Raw genomic sequence first — 19,375 nt, 5'->3', positions numbered from 1 at the left:
CACAATTGTGTTTGCTCGATTATTAAACCTCACTTGCTGCTTCAAAGGTGCCTCTTCTTGAGTTCCGGGGGGGGGGGGGGGGGGCTCCCGACATACATACATACATACATACATACATACATGCATAAATACATACATACATACATACATATATATATATATATATATATATATATATATACATATATATATACATATATATATACATATATATATACATATATATATACATACACATATACATACACATATACATACACATATACATACACATATACATACACATACACATACACATATATATATATATATATATATATATATATATATATATATATATATATATATATATATATATATATATATATATATATATACAGTGCATAGTGTATATATATATATACATATATATATACATATATATATATATATATGCATACATGCATACATATATATGCATATATATATACAGTGCATAGTGTATATATATATACATATATATATACAGTGCATATATATGCATATATATATATATACAGTGCATAGTGTATATATATATATATATATATACACATATATATATATACATATGTATATATATATATATACATATATATATACATACATATACATATATACATATACATATACATATATACATATATACATATACAGTCATCCCTCGTTTATCGCGGGGGTTACGTTCCAGAACCCCCCGCGATAGGTGAAAATCCGCGAAGTAGAAACCATATATTTATTTTATTATTTTTATATATTTTAAGCCTTTAAAAACCCTCCCCATACTCTTATAAACCTTTCCCACACTCTTATGAACCCTTTCTACACTCTTAAACACACTTTTGAGACCCATCCTTAGTCCTTACGTATTAGAAAAATATTTGTACGTGTATATATAGCTGTACAGTACATTGATGCAAGTTCTTTTATAATTGCAATTAATTAACAAACAAACATACACATATGATCATGGAACTACACAAGTACAGTACAACAAAGTATTTACATTGATGCAAATTGTGTTTTTGAAAGCAAAAGGCAATAATTGACAAAAGTGCCTTTAATCAAACCTGAGGCCTAAGCATACAGAAGTCTTCATGAGCTATTCAAAATAGAGATGATGATTAATTTTGAAAATTAATAAGAAATGCATTAGCTTCCTCTTGCATATGCAGCAGCTTCCTGATGGTTAATTTGTAGGAAGCAGTGGGGGGTGGAGAGGAGGTGAGGAGGGTGGTTATTCCTGATCTGATGCAGTGATGAAGCAGATATCTCATCTGTATCAAAAGGTAATGACCGAAAAATCCCATCCTCCACAACCTCGGTCATTCATGTTACTCAGCGACTTAATTTAATTGCAGCTTTAGACAACATCATCGAAATCGTCATCATGATCATGTGTCTCTAAGTTGTAAACATAAGTTATTGTAAATTAGAGGTTACCCAAAGTATGCTGACTCTTAAAACCATATTGATCATTAAACTGCAGGACACCGTTTGGCATCAACCTTGCAAATTACTTAAAGTAGCGAAGAACCGTCCAAGAACCCTCCTTACGGATGGGTTAATTACCCCCAGAATCATGGACAAGTTAATTACCCCCAGAATACGGGACTTTCAAAATGCGCGATTCTTTGTCTACTCATTTATAATGCGTATTTTATTTCGATTTACTGTAATATTCTTTTAATATAGGTTTTAATTAATGTGTTATATTTTTATTTATATTATTATTAATTTTTTAGGCTAGAAAATGCTTATTTTACCGCAAAAATAATTAAAATCTAAAAAAATTAAAATACCTATAGGCCGCAGAATCCCGCGATATAATGAAAAATCCGATATATAATTTTACATATACTAGCGAGAAAAACCCGCGATGTACCGAAGCCGCGAAAAGTGAAGCGCGATATAGCGAGGGATTACTGTATACATATATACATACATACATACATACATACATATATATATTTATATATATATATATATTATTGCGGATATGAGGATTGTGTTTTTTTATTGTGTGCTTTATTATTATTATTGTTTATTCTGCGCCTCCTGCCTCCGGAGTTGTGTAAAGGTAAAAAGGGCGTCTCGGCAATTAGTCCATAAAGCATCCACGTCAGCCAATCATAGAATACCCCTGTTCGATAGCTTATATCTTATTATGTGTTTTAGGGTAAGGCTGTGTCTCCCATTAACTTAAATACTCCATTGTACCAAGTGAAATAAGAATAGGTCCCCTTTCATTTCATTTCGATGGCCAACTGCATTTTGGGCGGTTTTCTCTTCAACCACCATTGGCCACGAGGCAGGGTTGGGGAAGAAAGGCGGGTCCCCACCTCGTCAGAGAGGGGAGGAGTGAGCCAGCCCCACTCGACCAACCATGAACAAGGGGTTTGGCTTGAGAGGGCGGAGAGAGAACGTTTGGGGGAGGTTCGCAAAGGTTATGGGGCGGGGCCTATATAACCCGCCGGCGGGGCGTTCCCGAAGCAGTTGAGTCCAAGAGATGAGCTTTGACAGAGTTGAGACAAGGAGGGAGGAGGCAAGAGCTGGGTCATCAGAGCTGAGCTGCGTGCTTGAGCCACCGAAACTGCCTCTACAGCAGCTCGAGCCACCGAAACTGCAGCCACAGCAGCGTGGGGTCTGGACGGCAGTTTGGAGCAGGGCCGCGAAGGAACAGCGGCTACCCAACGAGCCGATCGTGCTGCAGGACCAGTTGGACCTCCCTATCCCGCCAGCCATCCACCTGCCATCCCTAACATCATTCCCCGTGTAAGTGTGTTCGTAGTCTGTCCTTTGTCTTGTCCCTGGGAATAAGTTAAGCCTGTTAGATAAGCTAAAGATTTCACTGTGTCACCTGCGTCTCATGTCCCTGTAAATAAACGTGACTGCTTTCTTTTTGCTTATATGTGTGAATAATAATAAACCCAGTTACTCTTCTGTGCGTCTTCTTCCTCTTCTCGTTCGGTCGCTTTAGAGGTTTCCATATTGAGCAGCTGCGGTGCGATACGGCCAACGTTTGGGTTGAATCGGGTTTTAGTCGGGGAATAACTGTTCGGTCGCGGAGCCTCCGCTCGGCAAATATAACATCTAATCCGCGGTCCGCAACAAATATATATACACAAAGAATTAAGTTAAGCACCCCTACACAACGAATTAAGGTAAGCACCCCCTAATATATATTCTTTGTGTATATGTATACATTGGCATATATTCTAAGGTATGTGAGATCAAATAATGATTGGTATGACATTAGCAATTATCCATTGATGAAATTGAGTGATCAAAGTGAAAAAAAGTGATTGGTTGAGTCAGTGATCCGATCACGTGGGTCCTACACACGTTATTGACGCAAAGATCGCTAGAGGTCTTCTCAGAACAATGACTGTACGTTAGAAAACATAAACGTCATCCACACTGTCCGTGATGGACCTATAGCTCCATACTTAAATTGAGTTGAAAATATGCCTAAAATTCCCAAAAAATTTCACCTTAAATTATTCAGAATAAAATATTGAAAACGGCATGATTGTTATGTTTTTATGTGACCATAATATCACTTCTCCAGAAAATATAGCAATATCATGGGTATATTACACTGTTTTGACGACAACAAACTTGTAATGTGCGAGGTTGTAAAAAAACGGGGGGGGTGCTTAACTTAATTCTTTGTGTATATATACAGTGCATTCAGAAAGTATTTAGAAAGTATTGTCGCTCTTGCAGGGAAAATGGCCTTAAAATGCCTGTTGTGTTGTATTCAAAAAGTATTCAGACCTCTTCACTTTTTTCACATTTTGTTATGTTGCAGCCTTATGCTGAAATCGTTTGAATTCATTTTTTCCCTCATCAATCGACACTCAATACCCCACAATGACAAGGAGAAAACAGGATTTTAGAAACTTTTGCAAATTTATTAAAAAGAAAAAACTGAAATATCACATTGACATAAGTATTCATACCCTTTGCTATGACACTTTAAATTTAGCCCAGGTGCCTCCCATTTCTCATGATCATCTTTGAAATGTTTCGACACCTTGATTGGAGTCCACCTGTGGTAAATTCAATTGATTGGACGTGATTTGCAAAGGCACACACCTGTCTTTAAAAGGTCTCACAGCTGACAATGCATATCAGAGCAAAAACGAAACCATGAGGTCGAAGGAACTGCCTGCAGAGCTCAGAGACAGGATTGTGTCGAGGCACAGATCTGGGGAAGCCGACAGAAAAAAAATTCTGCTGCATTGAAGGTTCCCAAGAGCACAGTGGCCTCCATAATTCTTAAATGGAAGAAGTTTGGAACAACCAGGACTCTTCCTAGAGCTGGCCGCCCAGCCTAACTGAGCAATTGGGGGAGAAGGGCCTTGGTAAGAGAGGTGACCAAGAACCCGATGGTCACTCTGGCTGAGCTCCAGAGATCCTGTGTGGAGATGGGAGAAACTTCCAGAAGGACACCCATCACTGCAACACTCCACCGATCTGGGCTTTAAGTGTCATAGCAAAGGGTATGAATACTTATGTCAATGTGATATTACAGTTTTTTCTTTTTAATAAATTTGCAAAACTTTCTAAAATCCTGTTTTCTCTTTGTCATTATGGGGTATTGAGTGTAGATTGACGAGGGAAAAAATGAATTTAAACGATTTCAGCATAAAGCTGCAACATAACAAAATGTGAAAAAAGTGAAGGGGTCTGAAAACTTTCTGAATGGTGTGTGTGTGTGTGTGTGAGTGTGTGTGTGTGTGTATGTGTGTGTGTGTGTGTGTGTGTGTGTGTGTGTGTATATGTGTGTGTATATATATATATATATATATATATATATATATATATATATATATATATATATATATATATATACAGTCATCCCTCGCTATATCGCGGTTCACTTTTCGCGGCTTTGGTACATCGCGGGTTTTTCTCGCTAGTATATGTAAAATTATATCGCGGATTTTTCGCTATATCGCGGGATTTTGCGGTATAAATGTATTTTTATATACTATTATTTTAAATATTTTTGTGGTAAAATAAGCATTTTCTAGCCTAAAAAATTAAAAAACGTAAAGAAATAAGAAAAATACAGTAATTAAAACATATTACAAGAAATAAAATACTGTACATAGTGTACAGTAGAAGGGTAGACAAAGAGACAAAGAGTCGTGCGTATGGAAAACGCAGATGCGGCAGCTTCCACTTGCGCTAGTTACCCACGTAATGGGTAACTGTAATGCTCTTTCTGGCTGTGCAGTACATTCATCATCGTCATCACCTTCATCGTCATCAGTACTGCACAGCTAATTCATCATCATCTTCATCACGCAAGTTGTAGTATTGAAGAGCCGGGGATCTTGCTTGATACGGACGAAATGACGGGCAAGACACAAACTCGTCCGAGAAGATATTTATTCTCAAAACCAACTCGGGAACACTGAAAAGCCCGTTTATCGGGCTGCAATATAAAGCACAACCAGAAACCGAAAGCCACGCCTCTCAAGCGTGGCGTGCTTCGGTGGTCACGTGATCAACAGGTGTAGCTGATTATACCCGCAAAGCGCGGCACGCTTTAGCAGTCACGTGACCAGCCACTCTCGCGCCGGGGATCCCCGCCGGTGACGTCACCGGCTGGAGCAAGGAGATTCTGATGCTGGTCTTGCTTGGGGGACCCATGGGTAGCTACAGTATCTTCAATGGTGAGTACCCATTAGAATTTTATATGTTGTTAAAATTACATATGTTTAAGAGTGTAAAAAGTGTTTAAGAGTATAGGAAGTGTTTATAAGAGTATGGGAAAGGTTAATAAGAGTGTGGGGAGGGTCATAAAGCTTTAAAATATATATAAATAATAAAATAAAAATATGGTCGCTACTTCGCGGATTTTCGTCTATCGCGGGGGGTTCTGGAACGTAACCCCCGCGATAAACGAGGGATCACTGTATATATATATATATACAGTGAAACCTTGACTTATGAGTTTAAATCGTTCTGTGACCGAGCTCGTAACTCAATTTGCTCGTTTCTCAAATTAAATTTCCCCATTAAAATGAATTGAAATGCTATTAATCCGTTCCAGCCCCCCAAAAACCACACCAATTTTTTTTTAAATATACAGTATATATAAAAAATATCTCGCGCTTTATATTTCACCTGTATGCAGCATACAAGTTGGCAGGATGGCCTAGACTGGAGGTACGCACACTTGACTCTAAACTGTCCAGCCTGGGTTTGAATCCCGACCCAGCTATAACCTGTCATGTCGGTGTTTCACAGGCAGGGTGATTCATCAATGTGTGTACCGCTAAACTGGGCGCCCCGTTTGCGTCCCATTAGTTGTTGGATGTTAAGGATCTCACCGTGTCTTCCACAAAGAGAAGGCGAGCTATCGCCGGCACTCTGAACAAGTTGTGGCCTGGCATGCTCTTCTCCTCTGCCGTTATATACGTCCTCCTCGGCATCTTTTTCCAGAAGAGCCCTGTCTCGTCACAGTTGAAGATTTGCTGGGGAATGTATCATTCGGCTTCTATCAGTTTGGCAAAAGTTAGAATAAAATCTTCAGCTGCCTTCACATCCGAGCTTGCTGCCTCACCATGCCTGACGACGGAGTGAATGCCGGTCCTCTTCTTAAAATTATCAAACCATCCCCGACTGGCTTTGAATGACTCTTCCGATGCCTCGTCCGTTGATGTTCCCGCCGCCTGCTGCACCAAATCCCCGTAAATGTCTCGGGCCTTCTCACACATGATGCTCTCGGTCACGGTATCTCCTGCGAGCTGCTTCTCCGTCAACCACACAAGCAACAACTTCTCCATCTCTTCATGGACAGAGGTCCGGAGCTTTGAAATAATCGTAACGCCCTTGGCTGGCGTTATAGCCTTTATCGACTCCTTCTGCTTCAAAATCGTACATATCGTAGAAGTACTACGATCGTACTGCCTCGCCAAGTCGACAACACGCACACCTCGCTCATGTTTTTCGACGATTGCATGTTTTATATCCAAGCACATCATCCTCTTCTTCTTCTTCTCAGCACTGCCCTTGGCACTCAATTTCTTAGGACCCATGGTTAAAACTAAGAAATTTTCCAAAATAACAAAAATGCGAAAACAAAGCAGCAGCGATATACGGCAGAGATGCTTGCACGGCAAGATAACCACGTGACCTGAACGCTCGTTGGGCCACCTAGTGGCGGGTGGCGTAAGCTCGTAACTCAGATCTTGGCTCGCATCACAAAGCAAAAAACATATATATATATGTTTCTACACATTGATTGGAGTCTCCCCCGATATATATATATATATGTATATATATATATATATATATATATATATATATGTATATATATATATATATATATATATGTATATATGTATATATATATATATATATATATATATATATATATATATATATATATATATATATATATATATATATATATATATATATATATATATATATATATATATATATATATATCGGGGGAGACTCCAATCAAGGTGTAGAAACATATATATATATATATATATATATATATATGTTTTTTGCTTTGTGATGCGAGCCAAGATCTGAGTTACGAGCTGGGGAATTTGAAATGCATTTGAAATGCATTGAAATGCTTATTAACAAATTTATAAGCTTTAGTACCTCGCGAAATAGTCCATGAAACGCAAAAAGTGGGACCGCATAACAAGTAGGAGCGCCTGTTAACCCAGACCAGCATTTGAAACACTGTGTGCCGTCATTGTGATGCCACAGCCCTCAGGTGCATATCATTTTTTGGAGCTTAGGCAAAAATCAATCCTCACATATGTGGGACTGTCCAAAAAAAATTTGGTGCTTTTGTCCGGCGTGTAACTATTTCGGCCAGTTCCGTCGTTAAAGTCGTACCGAACTAAAAGGCCCATTGTGCGGTGTGAGAGGGAGTCCGTGCCGGAGCGCGTGGTGAGAGAGTGTGTTACGGAGTATGAGCGGGAGTGCGCACCTGGGGGTGTAGAAAAAGTGTGCGATGGCCGAGTGTGTTACGGAGTGTGTAACGGGAGAGTGCGCACCTGGGGGTGTGGAAAAAGAGTGTGCGATGGCAGAGTGTGCACCGGAGTGTGCGAGGGCCGAGTGCGTGGAAGAAAGGTGTGCACCGGAGTGCGTGAAAGGTGCGAGTGCGCCTGGGTGGTGTGCACCAGAGTGTGCAATAACAGAGTGTGAGGGAGAATGCCCACCAGACTGTGTGCGGGAAGAGTGTGTAACAGAGTGTGTGGAAGGCGCGTGTGCGCCTGGGTGTGCGAGTGCGGAGTGGGCCGCGCGTGGTGAGGACGCGGCTCAAGCATCGACACCGACCGGGGTAGCGCCTAGCGGGACGGGTAGCAGACGTGAGCCCCCGGTGAGTTGTGTGCTGCAGGGACCGGAGGGGATCAGTGCCCCGTTGGTCTCACAAGGACCGGCGTGCACGATTCGTGCCTCCGGCCCCCGCACTGTATGGTTGGTGCCGTGCCGTGGCGGCAAAGGCGATCGGCGGGTTTCAAGGGGATGTAGGGGTTTTCGGAGCGACGCACCTTGTCGGGTGCGGTGCTCCGACCGTGGCTGGTTGGGTCACCATGCGTGGGACCGCGAGGCCCCGCGCAGGGATGGAGCCCTGCAAATCGGCCCATCCATCCCTCCCCCTTGGATCGAAAATGCCGGACGGACACCCCATACAGGCGACCAACCACCCGCATGGATCGCTCGGCCCTACGAGGCCGAGCCGTGACAATGCACCTCAAGAGATGGGGGCTCGTAGTGTAGCGGACTGTGAAGAGTAGTGCACCCCACGTGGGGGAATGGTAGTTTCACCATTCCTCACATAGGGGGGCCCATGAGCATTAGTTTAGGTGGATGGCAGTGTTAGGCTCATGGAGGTGCCAGCAATGGTTGCCTCCATGGGGCACCGAAGCTGGCCGAGGGAGGGCGAGGATAATTGTTAGGGATTTAGAAGACCTTAGGGACATGAGAATTAAGTAGTGACACCTGTACTGTAGTGGGGACGTAGGTAGCTTGGATGGATGTTAATAAAGGGAGTGCATCGTGTAAAGGGACGACGGGGAAGCACGAGTTTTAAGGGAAGTAGTTAGGGAGATGATGCTGTGTGTGTGAGGAATTGTGTTGAGACAAATGGAATTGTGTTGAGGTGTATGGAAAGTAGTGTGTGAGAAAAATAGTGTGCGAGATAAGTGGTGTGGAATGCTTGGTGTGGAATAAAAGGTGTGGAATGCATGGTGCGAAGGAGTGAATGGGGGGAAGTGGAACCCATTCACGAAAGCCCGGGGTGGGTAGTGTAAAGCCAGGTAGAGGGCATAGGTAAATTTGCATGGATATTGACACCTGTGGTGCAGGTAGCAGCAAGAAGTGTTTTGCGGGGTGCATGAGTCTGTGGAATGGCTGGGCGTGTGGCTTACTTAGTGCGTGTGGTTATTGAGGCACTCCGAAACTGGTAGTTTGTCGGCCAGGTGAGGTCGTAGGTAGTCTCTGGGAGCAAGTTAGGGTAGTTGTTGTGAGTTGAGTGGGGCCCGAGGATCCCAGGAGAGGACCCGGGTTGCCCAATGCCAAGGTGGGCATCAGGGGGTAAGAGCCAGGGAGGGCCTTCCCCAGTTAGGTAGTCGCGAGGAGCAGGTAAGCTCGGGTGGCGGTTTCAGTGGCGGAGGTGCGCAGGTCGGTAGACCTGCTAGTGGAGCCACACGACCCAGCCCCGAAATTGTGCGAGGGCACAGATTGAAAATTTGTGGGAGTGAGAACCAAATTTGGAGGGCACCACAGGGTGGGCAATGGGAATTCGGGTTCTTAGAACCACATAGTTTAAAGAGGCCGATTGGCAGGGTACGACCCCGGGTAGTTTAAATGAGTAAATGTTTAGTAGAATAGTTAGGAAGAGAAATCCCTTCGCACCATCCACAGCCATTCACCAAGGAGGACGAGCTCCACACCAGGGCTCTGTGAACTGTTTGAGTTGTGAGAAGCATCAGGACGTAATGAGACATTGTGTTTGTTCCATCCCTTCCTTCCTGGGAGGGATTGGGAGACGAATTTGGAATTAGAGGGGGATACGGGAGACAAGATGTAGTGACGGATTGTAAATACAAGGGGGGCTAGGGTAGTGTAGCCAACGGTGGGGGGTACGGACAGCTAGGGACGAGCCTGCTCTGCTCACTCTTCCGCGTCCCTCGCGCCACACCACCTTGTGTTTCTGTGTGCCATTGCGTCTTTTCCGCTTGCTTGTTGTACCTTGTCTTCCCCCCCGTCCCAGGACCATTTTGGAGGCCGAACTGTGCAGCACCATCGACCTGTGCAGCATCCATTTTGCACCACCGCATCTGTGCAGCCAAACTGTGCAGCACCTTGCTGCCATGTCCTTTTGCTGCACATGTGCAGTCATACTGTGCAGCACCTTGCTTCCCATCATTTTGCTGCACCCTTGTTGGACCAGTGCAGCCGACCTGTGCAGCACTTTGCTGCCAAACCTTTGCTGCACCTTGTTACACTCATGGACCACAAGTCTTGTGGCCTTACACCTCTGCTGTGCAGCATCTTGCTGCAAAATCATCTTGCAACTTCGGACCACTTGGTCGAGTGGCATTGATGCCACGCAGTTGGACCACGTGAGAACGGCCCTGCTGGCCAATGGAAAACAAATAAAAGCATTTTTGTTTATTATTGTGTGCTAGGGACGAGAAGTTCTGCAAGTTTAGATGGCCCTGATGCTTCAAATGGCCTGTGTGCCGGTCAGGGGGCCAGCCGGTTTGTTAGACGCACATGGAAGAAGCAAGAAGCAAGATGCAAGAAGCAAGCAGCAAGTGCCATTTATGAGTGTGTTTTGTTGTTTCTCTACCCTCCAATCTTCTCTTCCAAAAAGAACAGGTCCTGGGTCATAGAATTGTAAATATACGTGCTTGTAAATATAAGAATGCTGCCCACTGGCTATGTGTTTAGTTTGAAAATTCCGGAAATACTCGGGTAGATGTGGGTGTGAAACTGTTAGGTAGCTGCTCAACGCAATAGGAGGGACATATTTAGTGCTAAAACTGTCGCACACATGGGTCAGAATAAATGGTAGGGGGAACCACACCTATGTGTCACATTTAAAAGTAAGGTTAATTTTGCATGTCAGGCTCTACCGGTCGTTCCATTGGTGGGTTTGACTCGGGACGAGTCTGGCGAGAGAGGGGTGTAGTGTTGTGGTGTTGGAATAAAGGATAATCCCCCTTGTAGGTAGACGCACCACAACATGTAGCCTCGCGATAGTTCAGTTATTTCTTAGTGAATGTAAGCGTAGTCCTCTCCTGTGTTAGTTTTGCGTTGAGAAGGGCCGTGAGTAGGGCGGTCTTTTGACGATAGCATGCCACGTGGCAGGCCTGAACAAGTCTGGTGAGGCCGAAGGGAGGCGCTGCAGGAGGGAGTGGCCGGTAAGCAATGGACCGCCAATCAGGGCTCAGGGGGAGTGGCTAACCACGACGTTGAGTGGTGGGGTTTGGAACATTCGAGTAGGGCCGGAGCGGAGCCATAAAACCCTGCTCCGAGTCCCCCCACCTCAGACGACAGATGAGTTCAAGTTGTCAGTTCAGTAGCGTCGGAGCCCCTGTCAGAGTCAGAGTTGAGTTGAGCTTGAGAACGCACGAGAACGCGCCACCGAACGAGTGCATTGAATTGCCGGTTCGTGATTGCACACAAACTTGTCCCGTGCCCCGTGCCCTGCGCTGTATTAATCGCGCGCTCGAGAGTACGACCCGTGCCGGGCCACAGACGCACGATCTCCTCCTGCCTGCCTTCTCCTGCATACGTGCCGTGACCGCCAGAGAGCCACGCCGGGCGAGCTGCCCTGGAGCGACCGACGGCAAAGCGCGTTTGGCGCGCGAACTTCTTCTCTTATTCTCCCCGTGTGCGTGAGTGGGCCCTGTGTCTGGGATTTAGTTAAGATTGATTAAGCTTCTGCTCTGTGTCCCCTTTCCTTCTGCGAATCATTGTACATAAATAATAATAAATCGTGTTATTCCTCTTATTTGACTGTTCCCGTCCCTTCCATTGATTGGCCTCGCATGGTATGACTAGAACCGCTCGAATCGGGTTCCATAAAAGTAACGGCACGAGTCACGTGATACGCATACCGCTCGGGCATACTCGATTAAGCGTGGCTTGTGCGAGGTTCGGTCCCCGCTTTCGTGGCAGCGTGGGTTAAAGGTACGTGCGACGTTGACCCGATACCCTTTTTCACGCTTGCTCCGGAAGTGGCGATTCGGCCTCGTGGACACGAAGACCCAAGGGGAAGAAGGGGTTTAATGCCCCCCTTTGTAACGTGAACGGGCTTCGGGAGATCCGCAACAATATATATATATATATAACTAACAAAGGCTAACCCCCGCTCTAGCAGGGAAAATGGCCTTAAAATGCATGTTGTTGTTGTATACATAAATAAATATATATAAATGTATACACACTTTGTAACCCTTTAAAATATTATTGCACAAATCGAATGTGCTGGTCCAATGGACTTTTTGATAAGGCATCAGTCTCACAAACTGGGGGTTGGAGGTTCAAATCCTGTCTAGGTTGAATTTTTTTTTTCAAGTCTTTTATGACATCTTCAATAATTAAAGAATGAACATCTTGTGCAATGAGCAAATGCATTTTCTTCGTATTTGAAACGTAATTATTCTTAAACCTGAATTTCAGCGTCATTATGAGTATTGTACCACATCAAATTGCTTATTGTATGAAAATCAACGGAGGCGCAAAGCGCCCCTTCCTTTTTTTGGGATCGTTTCTCTGTTTGTAACTTTAGCATGGAGACTGAAAATTTGTTTCTCGGATTCCACCGGGATATTGTAAAAAAATAAAATTAAAATAAATACACAATTTATACTCCTTTTTAGTATTTCTTTTCAAATTCGAATGTGCTGGTCCAATGGCCTAATGGATAAACTGGGGACTCCCAAACTGGTGGTTGTAGGTTCAAATCCTATCTATGTTGAATATTTTTTTACCCTTACTTTTTCAAGTCTTTTATATCGTCTTGAATAAAGTCTTGTACGATGAACAAATGCATTTTGTTCGTATTTAAAATGTATCTTGTGAAATATGCCAGGGGCATAGAAAACGCCCCTGTATGTGGGATGTGCCATGTGGCAAACTATAGAAAAGAAGGGACATTCTTGGGTAAAAACCAAGGGGCATAGTAAAGGCCCCTATATACAAGGGTGTGTGCCATGTGGCGAAGTCGAGAAAAGAAGGGACATTCCAAAACTTATAGAAAATGTCAAACAATAGAAAAGAAGGGACATCCAAAAAATCTAGTGTGCATGTTGTACTACCCATTGTGTTCTTCGGAGGAACCAAATAATGCTCTAGAAAAGTTCATATGGAGGGGCGCCCCACATATGGCAAATAAAATAGTTACTTCTTCATTCAGGTGTATGAATCAAATTGGCGCACCTTTATATTATGAAATATACAACACACATACAACACACATACAACACACACACACACACACACACACACACACACACACACACACACACACACACACACACACACACACACACACACACACACACACACACACACACACACACAACAGGCATTTTAAGGCCATTTTCCCTGCAAGAGCGGGGGTTAGCCTTGTGGTCCCCATGACAATCTTCTCCACTTTGCCCTATTTTCTGCATCTCCCCTTGTTAACCCCCTTGCCCGCATTTCTTCTTCGACCATCTTTAGCCAAGTCTTTTTCGGTTTTCCCCGTCCTCTACTTCCTTCTACATTCATTTCCATCACTTTTCTCAACCAGTCACTTTCATCCTTCCTCAACACATGACCAAACCATCTCAAACTGTTTCTCTTCACAGCATCAATCACAGGCTCTATTCCCATCATGTTTCGCAATTCATCATTTGTCTTCCTCTCTCTCAACGATACTCCACACATCCACAGAACCATTCGCATTTCCACCCTTTCCAGCCTTTGTTGCTTCTCTACGTTCATTACCCATGTCTCGCTCCCATAAATCATAACACTTCTCACACATGCAGCACACACCTTTCCCTTCAGCTTCAACGACACTCGCCTCCTCGTCAGCACGCCACTCAGTTCCCGAAACGTCTTCCATGCACATCTCATTCAAGCAACCATTGCCGAGTCTGATCCACCTTCTCCATTCAGCATGTCTCCTAGGTAAAAAAAATGTTTTCACACCTTCCAGCTTCACGCCGTCTCCAAGATCCAACTCAACATTTCCTCCATCTGCAGCTCCCTCTGTGCACACCTTACACTTGAATGTAGCTGCCACACTGGATAATGACCCTCTCAAACCACTACATTTTTGATGAACCCACTCAGCGCACATTGTACATTGAATGGAATTCACTCCGACACCCTTCCTGCACACAGCACACAGCCACTTCCCAGTTCTTTCCACCTCACCACATGCTTTACCACTTGCCATCACCTTCGTTTTTCCGATATTCACCTTCAGACCTTTTGTCTCCATACATTCCTTCCACTTGCTCATCTTCTACTTCAGTCCATCCATACTTTCTGCAATCAACACCAGATCATCTGCATACAACAACTCCCACGGTAAACCCTCCTTTACGCTCCAAGCCAGCACCTCCATCACAGCTACAAATAGTAGTGGACTTAGTACCGACCCCTGATGCACTCCCACCTTCACCTCAAACTCACCACTGTTCCCGTCCTTCGTTCTTACAGCTGTGCGTGCTCTTTTGTACATTGCCATCACTACTCTGATCAACCATACCTCCACTCCTAACTTCCTCAATGCCCATGTCACTACTTCACGTGGAACCCTATTGAATGCTTTCTCCAGATCAACAAACAAAAGAAACAACTTTTTCCTCTTCTCCATGTACTTCTCCTGCAACTGCCTCACAATAAAAAGCGCGTCTGTCGTTCCTCTTCCTGGCATAAATCCAAACTGCATTTTGTCAATCTTCACTTTCTTCCTTATCCACCTGTCCAACACCCTTTCCAATACCTTCATTCCATGCTCCAATAACTTTATCGCTCGATACGAGCCACAGTCCAGAGGGTCACCTTTCCCCTTGTATAGAGGGACGAGGGTACTCGGTTCCCAATCCACTGGAATGCGGCCTTCTTTCACCACCAGATTGCAGATCTCTGTCATTCTCTTCACACCCCAACTTCCGCTGCCTTCAACATATCTCCCACAACTCCCGTCGGCCCTCCCGCGTTTCTACTCTTCATTGCTTTTATTGCTTCCTCAACTTCCTTCTCAGTTATCTTCTCTGCCGGTCCTAAAACTGGGTTACTCTCTATGTTGCCATCCTATTCATTCTCTGCATTCAACAGTATTTCCATATATCTCTTCCATCTTCCTTTAATTCCATCTGGGTCCACAACGATATGCCCCACTTCATCCTTCAAGCAACTCACCCCCATCACATCACACCTCTCTTTCGCTATCTGCTTTGCAATCCTGAATACCTCTCTCTCTGACCCTCTTCCAAATCCAAGGGTTCTCCGAACATTTTCCTCCATGCCTCCTGCGCCTTTGCTACCTCTTTCTTAGCAGCCTTCTTGGCTGCCTTTTAACTTTCATGCTCTGCCTTTTCTGCCCCCATACTCTTCGCCTTCTGCCACTCCTTGAACGTCTTCCTCTTCTCATCAATCTTCTTTCCAACTTCATCATCCCATGTTTCTGAGTGCCTCGGTGGTCCTTTTGTCCATCCACATACCTCACCAACGGCTCCCAACAGACTATCTTTCATTGACATCCAACCACTTTCATGCTCAACTACATCATCCTCTACCATACTCAGCCTCTCCTTTAATGCCTCCCTCACTGTCACCTCTTTCAACCTCCACACCTTCATTCTCAGTTGGTACTACACCCGCCGAGCTCTCCTCACACCTTTCACACTTATGTCACAGACAACCAAGTGGTGCTGTGAAACAGCCTCCTCCCCCGGGATCACCTTTGTGTCCTGGAGGTGCCCCCTATCTCGCCTACGCACCAGCAGGTAGTCAACGGTTGTCGTCAACCCACCTGACGTATATGTAACAAGCTTATTATCCTCTTTCTGGAACTGAGTATTACAAATCAACAAATCAGCTACATCAGCAAACTCCAAAATCCTTTCACCTTCTCCATTTCTCACACCATATCCGTAACCCCCATGAACTCCCTCAAAACCATCCATACTCCTTCCCACATGTCCATTTAGGTCTCCTCCAACCACAACAACCTCCTCATCTTTCACGTTTTCCATCAGCTTCTCTATCGCACACCAGAATTTGTCCTTCTCTTCATCACTTCGACCAACCTGCGGAGCATATCCCAAGATGACGTTCACCAAGAGCTTTCCAATCATCATTTTCACCATCTTCAACCTTTCACTCACTCTAGTCACACTCACCACACTGTCTACAAACTCCTCAGAAAACAGGACACCAACACCATTCACGCCCTCCGGGGCACCCTTGCCACACAAACTTGTATTTCTGTCCCTGCCTACCCTTCACCATTCTCACACCACTTCCCTTCCATCTCGTCTCCTGCACACAACATATGCCCACTCTTCTTCTGACCAATACTTCCACCACTTCTCCTGATCTCCCTGTCATTGTCCCTACATTCCATGTCCCAAACCTCAGAAACCGATCTCCATGTCGGGCATCAGACGGTCCGTCGTCATAAATGGAGTGATTTCCACCCTTGGTTCGATCGGGTTCCCCACCTTGAGTTTTGACGAGAGGGAGTGGGGTCCCCCATGGGGTACTTCGGGCTGTGCCCTGCCCATATGTACTTGTAATTGTCATGGTTCTCTTTTTGAGTCAATGTTTTTATGGCCGGATGCCCTTCCTGACGCCATTCCTTTTAGTCGCCTCTTACGACACGCAGGGATACGGTGTACCTATTCTAAACCGGGGTACACACCAGCTGCCTGACCACCACAAAACGTTGTTGCACCGATGATGTCGATGATGCTGTCCGGGGGCAATATTTGAATAATATGATACTGAATGAAGACCACTCAATGGTCGAAACGTCGGACCTGAGCCATCTTCTTTTTTAATATTCGTCTTCCCAAATATAACCAGTTTTATGTGCACTGCATTCTGTTATCACGAACGCTGTTTCTCACATGGTCGTATGGCAGGACCGATAGGCCAAATTGCCTTCTCTGCCTCTCACCTTCGTTGTATTCAAACTATAGCTTGAAGATGCACAATTGCCTACCTAGGCCACAATTGGCTAGTGTGGTGGAATACACAGCACAACTTTTACAGTCATTCAGAATCCCTCACAGACAGACAAAGCTTGATAAAACCATGCCCCTCAATATGGTTAACACCTGCAAGATGGTGGTGTCTGGAAGCAACTGCTGTTGTAGGAGCTCAGCAAGCAGAGAAACGAGCTGGCAGAGGCGCTGATACAGAAGAAGCATAGCACGTGGACGAGGACCTTGAGGCCTAGAGCGCCGTGAGCGGCTTGTGCTGGGGCATGGTCCCACGGATTCTGTATGACACAAACAATGCAATGTTGAAATTTGAGAAATGTCATACGCAAGAACGAGTATTTGGAAATATTATGTGACCGCGCAAATTTCAGATACCTTCCTGGTGGTTACAATAGGGAGACGCCCAAAGATCCTGTGCCTCACTACCCGATACATGTCCAATTTAACCAATAGCAAGGTGCCTTTCAAAATGTCTCATCGTCAGTGACAGATGAAAATAAAATGCACCCGTCTAATCTAACTACAACAGCTCTAGAAATACAAGAGAGCGTCGGCAGCTCACAATGGTGAGATTTTAATGTTTTTATACCAAAGAGCCGCATCACTCAAGATCAAAACAAGTGCTGCATCTTAAACAATGTACGTCGTTTTATGCACGTCAGTGCTCTCTGGTTGTAGGATGATAAATCACCCCGGGTCAATACAATTTACCCTCGATCTATATATAATTTAGCAAATATGTGTTTGTGCAGGGGTATGTGCAGAGGTATGCGTAGGGGAATGTGAAGGGGAATTTGTAGGGGAATGTGTCGGGGTATGTGCAGGAGTATGTGCAGGGGTATGTGCAGGGGTATGTGCAGGGGTATGTGCAGGGGTATGTGCAGGGGTATGTGCAGGGGTATGTGTAGGGGAATGTGTAGGGGTATGCAGAGCGGAATGTTTAGTGGAATGTGTAGGGGAATGTGTAGGGGTATGCATTGGGGAATGCATCGGGGAATGTGTAGCGGAATGTGTCGCGGAATGTGTTGCAGAATGTGTAAGCGTATGTGCAGGGGTATTTGTAGGGGTATGCATAGGGGAATGCATATGGGTATGTGTAGCGGATGTGTAGGGGAATGTGCAGGGGAATCAAAGGGAGACGCAAAGCACCTCTTCCTTTATATAAGGGATCATTTCTCTGTATGCAGCTTCAACATTGGGAATGAAAATACGTTTCTCGGCTTCTACTGGACTAAATCGACTGCAAATTTCAGAAGTAAATGCTTTGTTCATCGACGTAATATGTTCCAAATTTCAGCAACGTCTGTTTCCACATTCTTGATTTTCATTTAGAAAACCCTCGAAATCACGTTGGTGTCCGTCCATCCATCCAAAATATGTTGGTGCTCATATCTCAAGGACTATACATTGAAACATGTTGAAACTTGGAATATACATTGGCCAATATGTCTAGTTAATGGCAACCGAAACAAATTTCACCGAAGTGCTATCTTAGGTGAAGCTATATGACCTTCTTATGCTTAAATATATATTTACATCAATAAATTTATTATAAATATATATATATAGATATACACACTTCATAAATCTTCAGAATATTATTACCCAAATCTAATGTGCTGGGTTAATGGCCAAATAGATAAGGATCAGACTCCCAAACTGGGGAGTGCAGGTTCGAGTCCCATCTGGGTTGAATAATTTTTTTCTTCTTACTTTTGGAAGTCTTTTATATCATCTTGAATAATCAAAGGGAGGTGCTAAGCACCCCTCCCTTGACATGGGATCGTTTCTCTGTGTGCAACTTTAACATGGGGACTGAAAATTCGTTTCTCGGCCTCTACTGTTATATTATATATAAAAATATACATATATACACACCTTATACCCCTTTGAAATATTTAAAAAAATATATTCTGATGTGCTGGCTCAATGGCTTAATGGATAAGGCATCAGACACCCGAGCTGGGGATTGTGAGTTGGAATCCCGTCTGGGTTGAATATTTTTTCCCTTACTTTTTCAAGTCTTTTATATTGTCTTCAATAAAGTCTTCTACGATTAACAAATGCATTTCGTTCGCATTTAAATGTATCATGTGAAAAATGCCAGGGGCATAGAAAGGGCC

General features: G+C 44.1%; 1 protein-coding gene across 1 annotated transcript in view; it reads right to left on the bottom strand.

Annotated features, from left to right (window-relative positions):
- Positions 1 to 19,375, bottom strand: part of LOC137421314 (nipped-B-like protein A) — a 622,227-nt gene that overhangs the window by 388,971 nt on the left and 213,881 nt on the right. Inside the window, exon 15 of the mRNA XM_078772631.1 lies at positions 17,367 to 17,530. Within this exon, the coding sequence (XP_078628757.1) occupies positions 17,367 to 17,530 (164 nt within the window). The remainder of the gene's footprint in view (positions 1 to 17,366; positions 17,531 to 19,375) is intronic.

This window comes from Myxine glutinosa, chromosome 2, assembly GCF_964187855.1.
Source record: "Myxine glutinosa chromosome 2, kmMyxGlut1.1, whole genome shotgun sequence".
NCBI classification, from domain to species: Eukaryota; Metazoa; Chordata; class Myxini; order Myxiniformes; family Myxinidae; genus Myxine; species Myxine glutinosa.
Note: the sequence above shows the minus strand (reverse complement) of the source record. Positions and strands in the feature narration are given on the sequence as shown.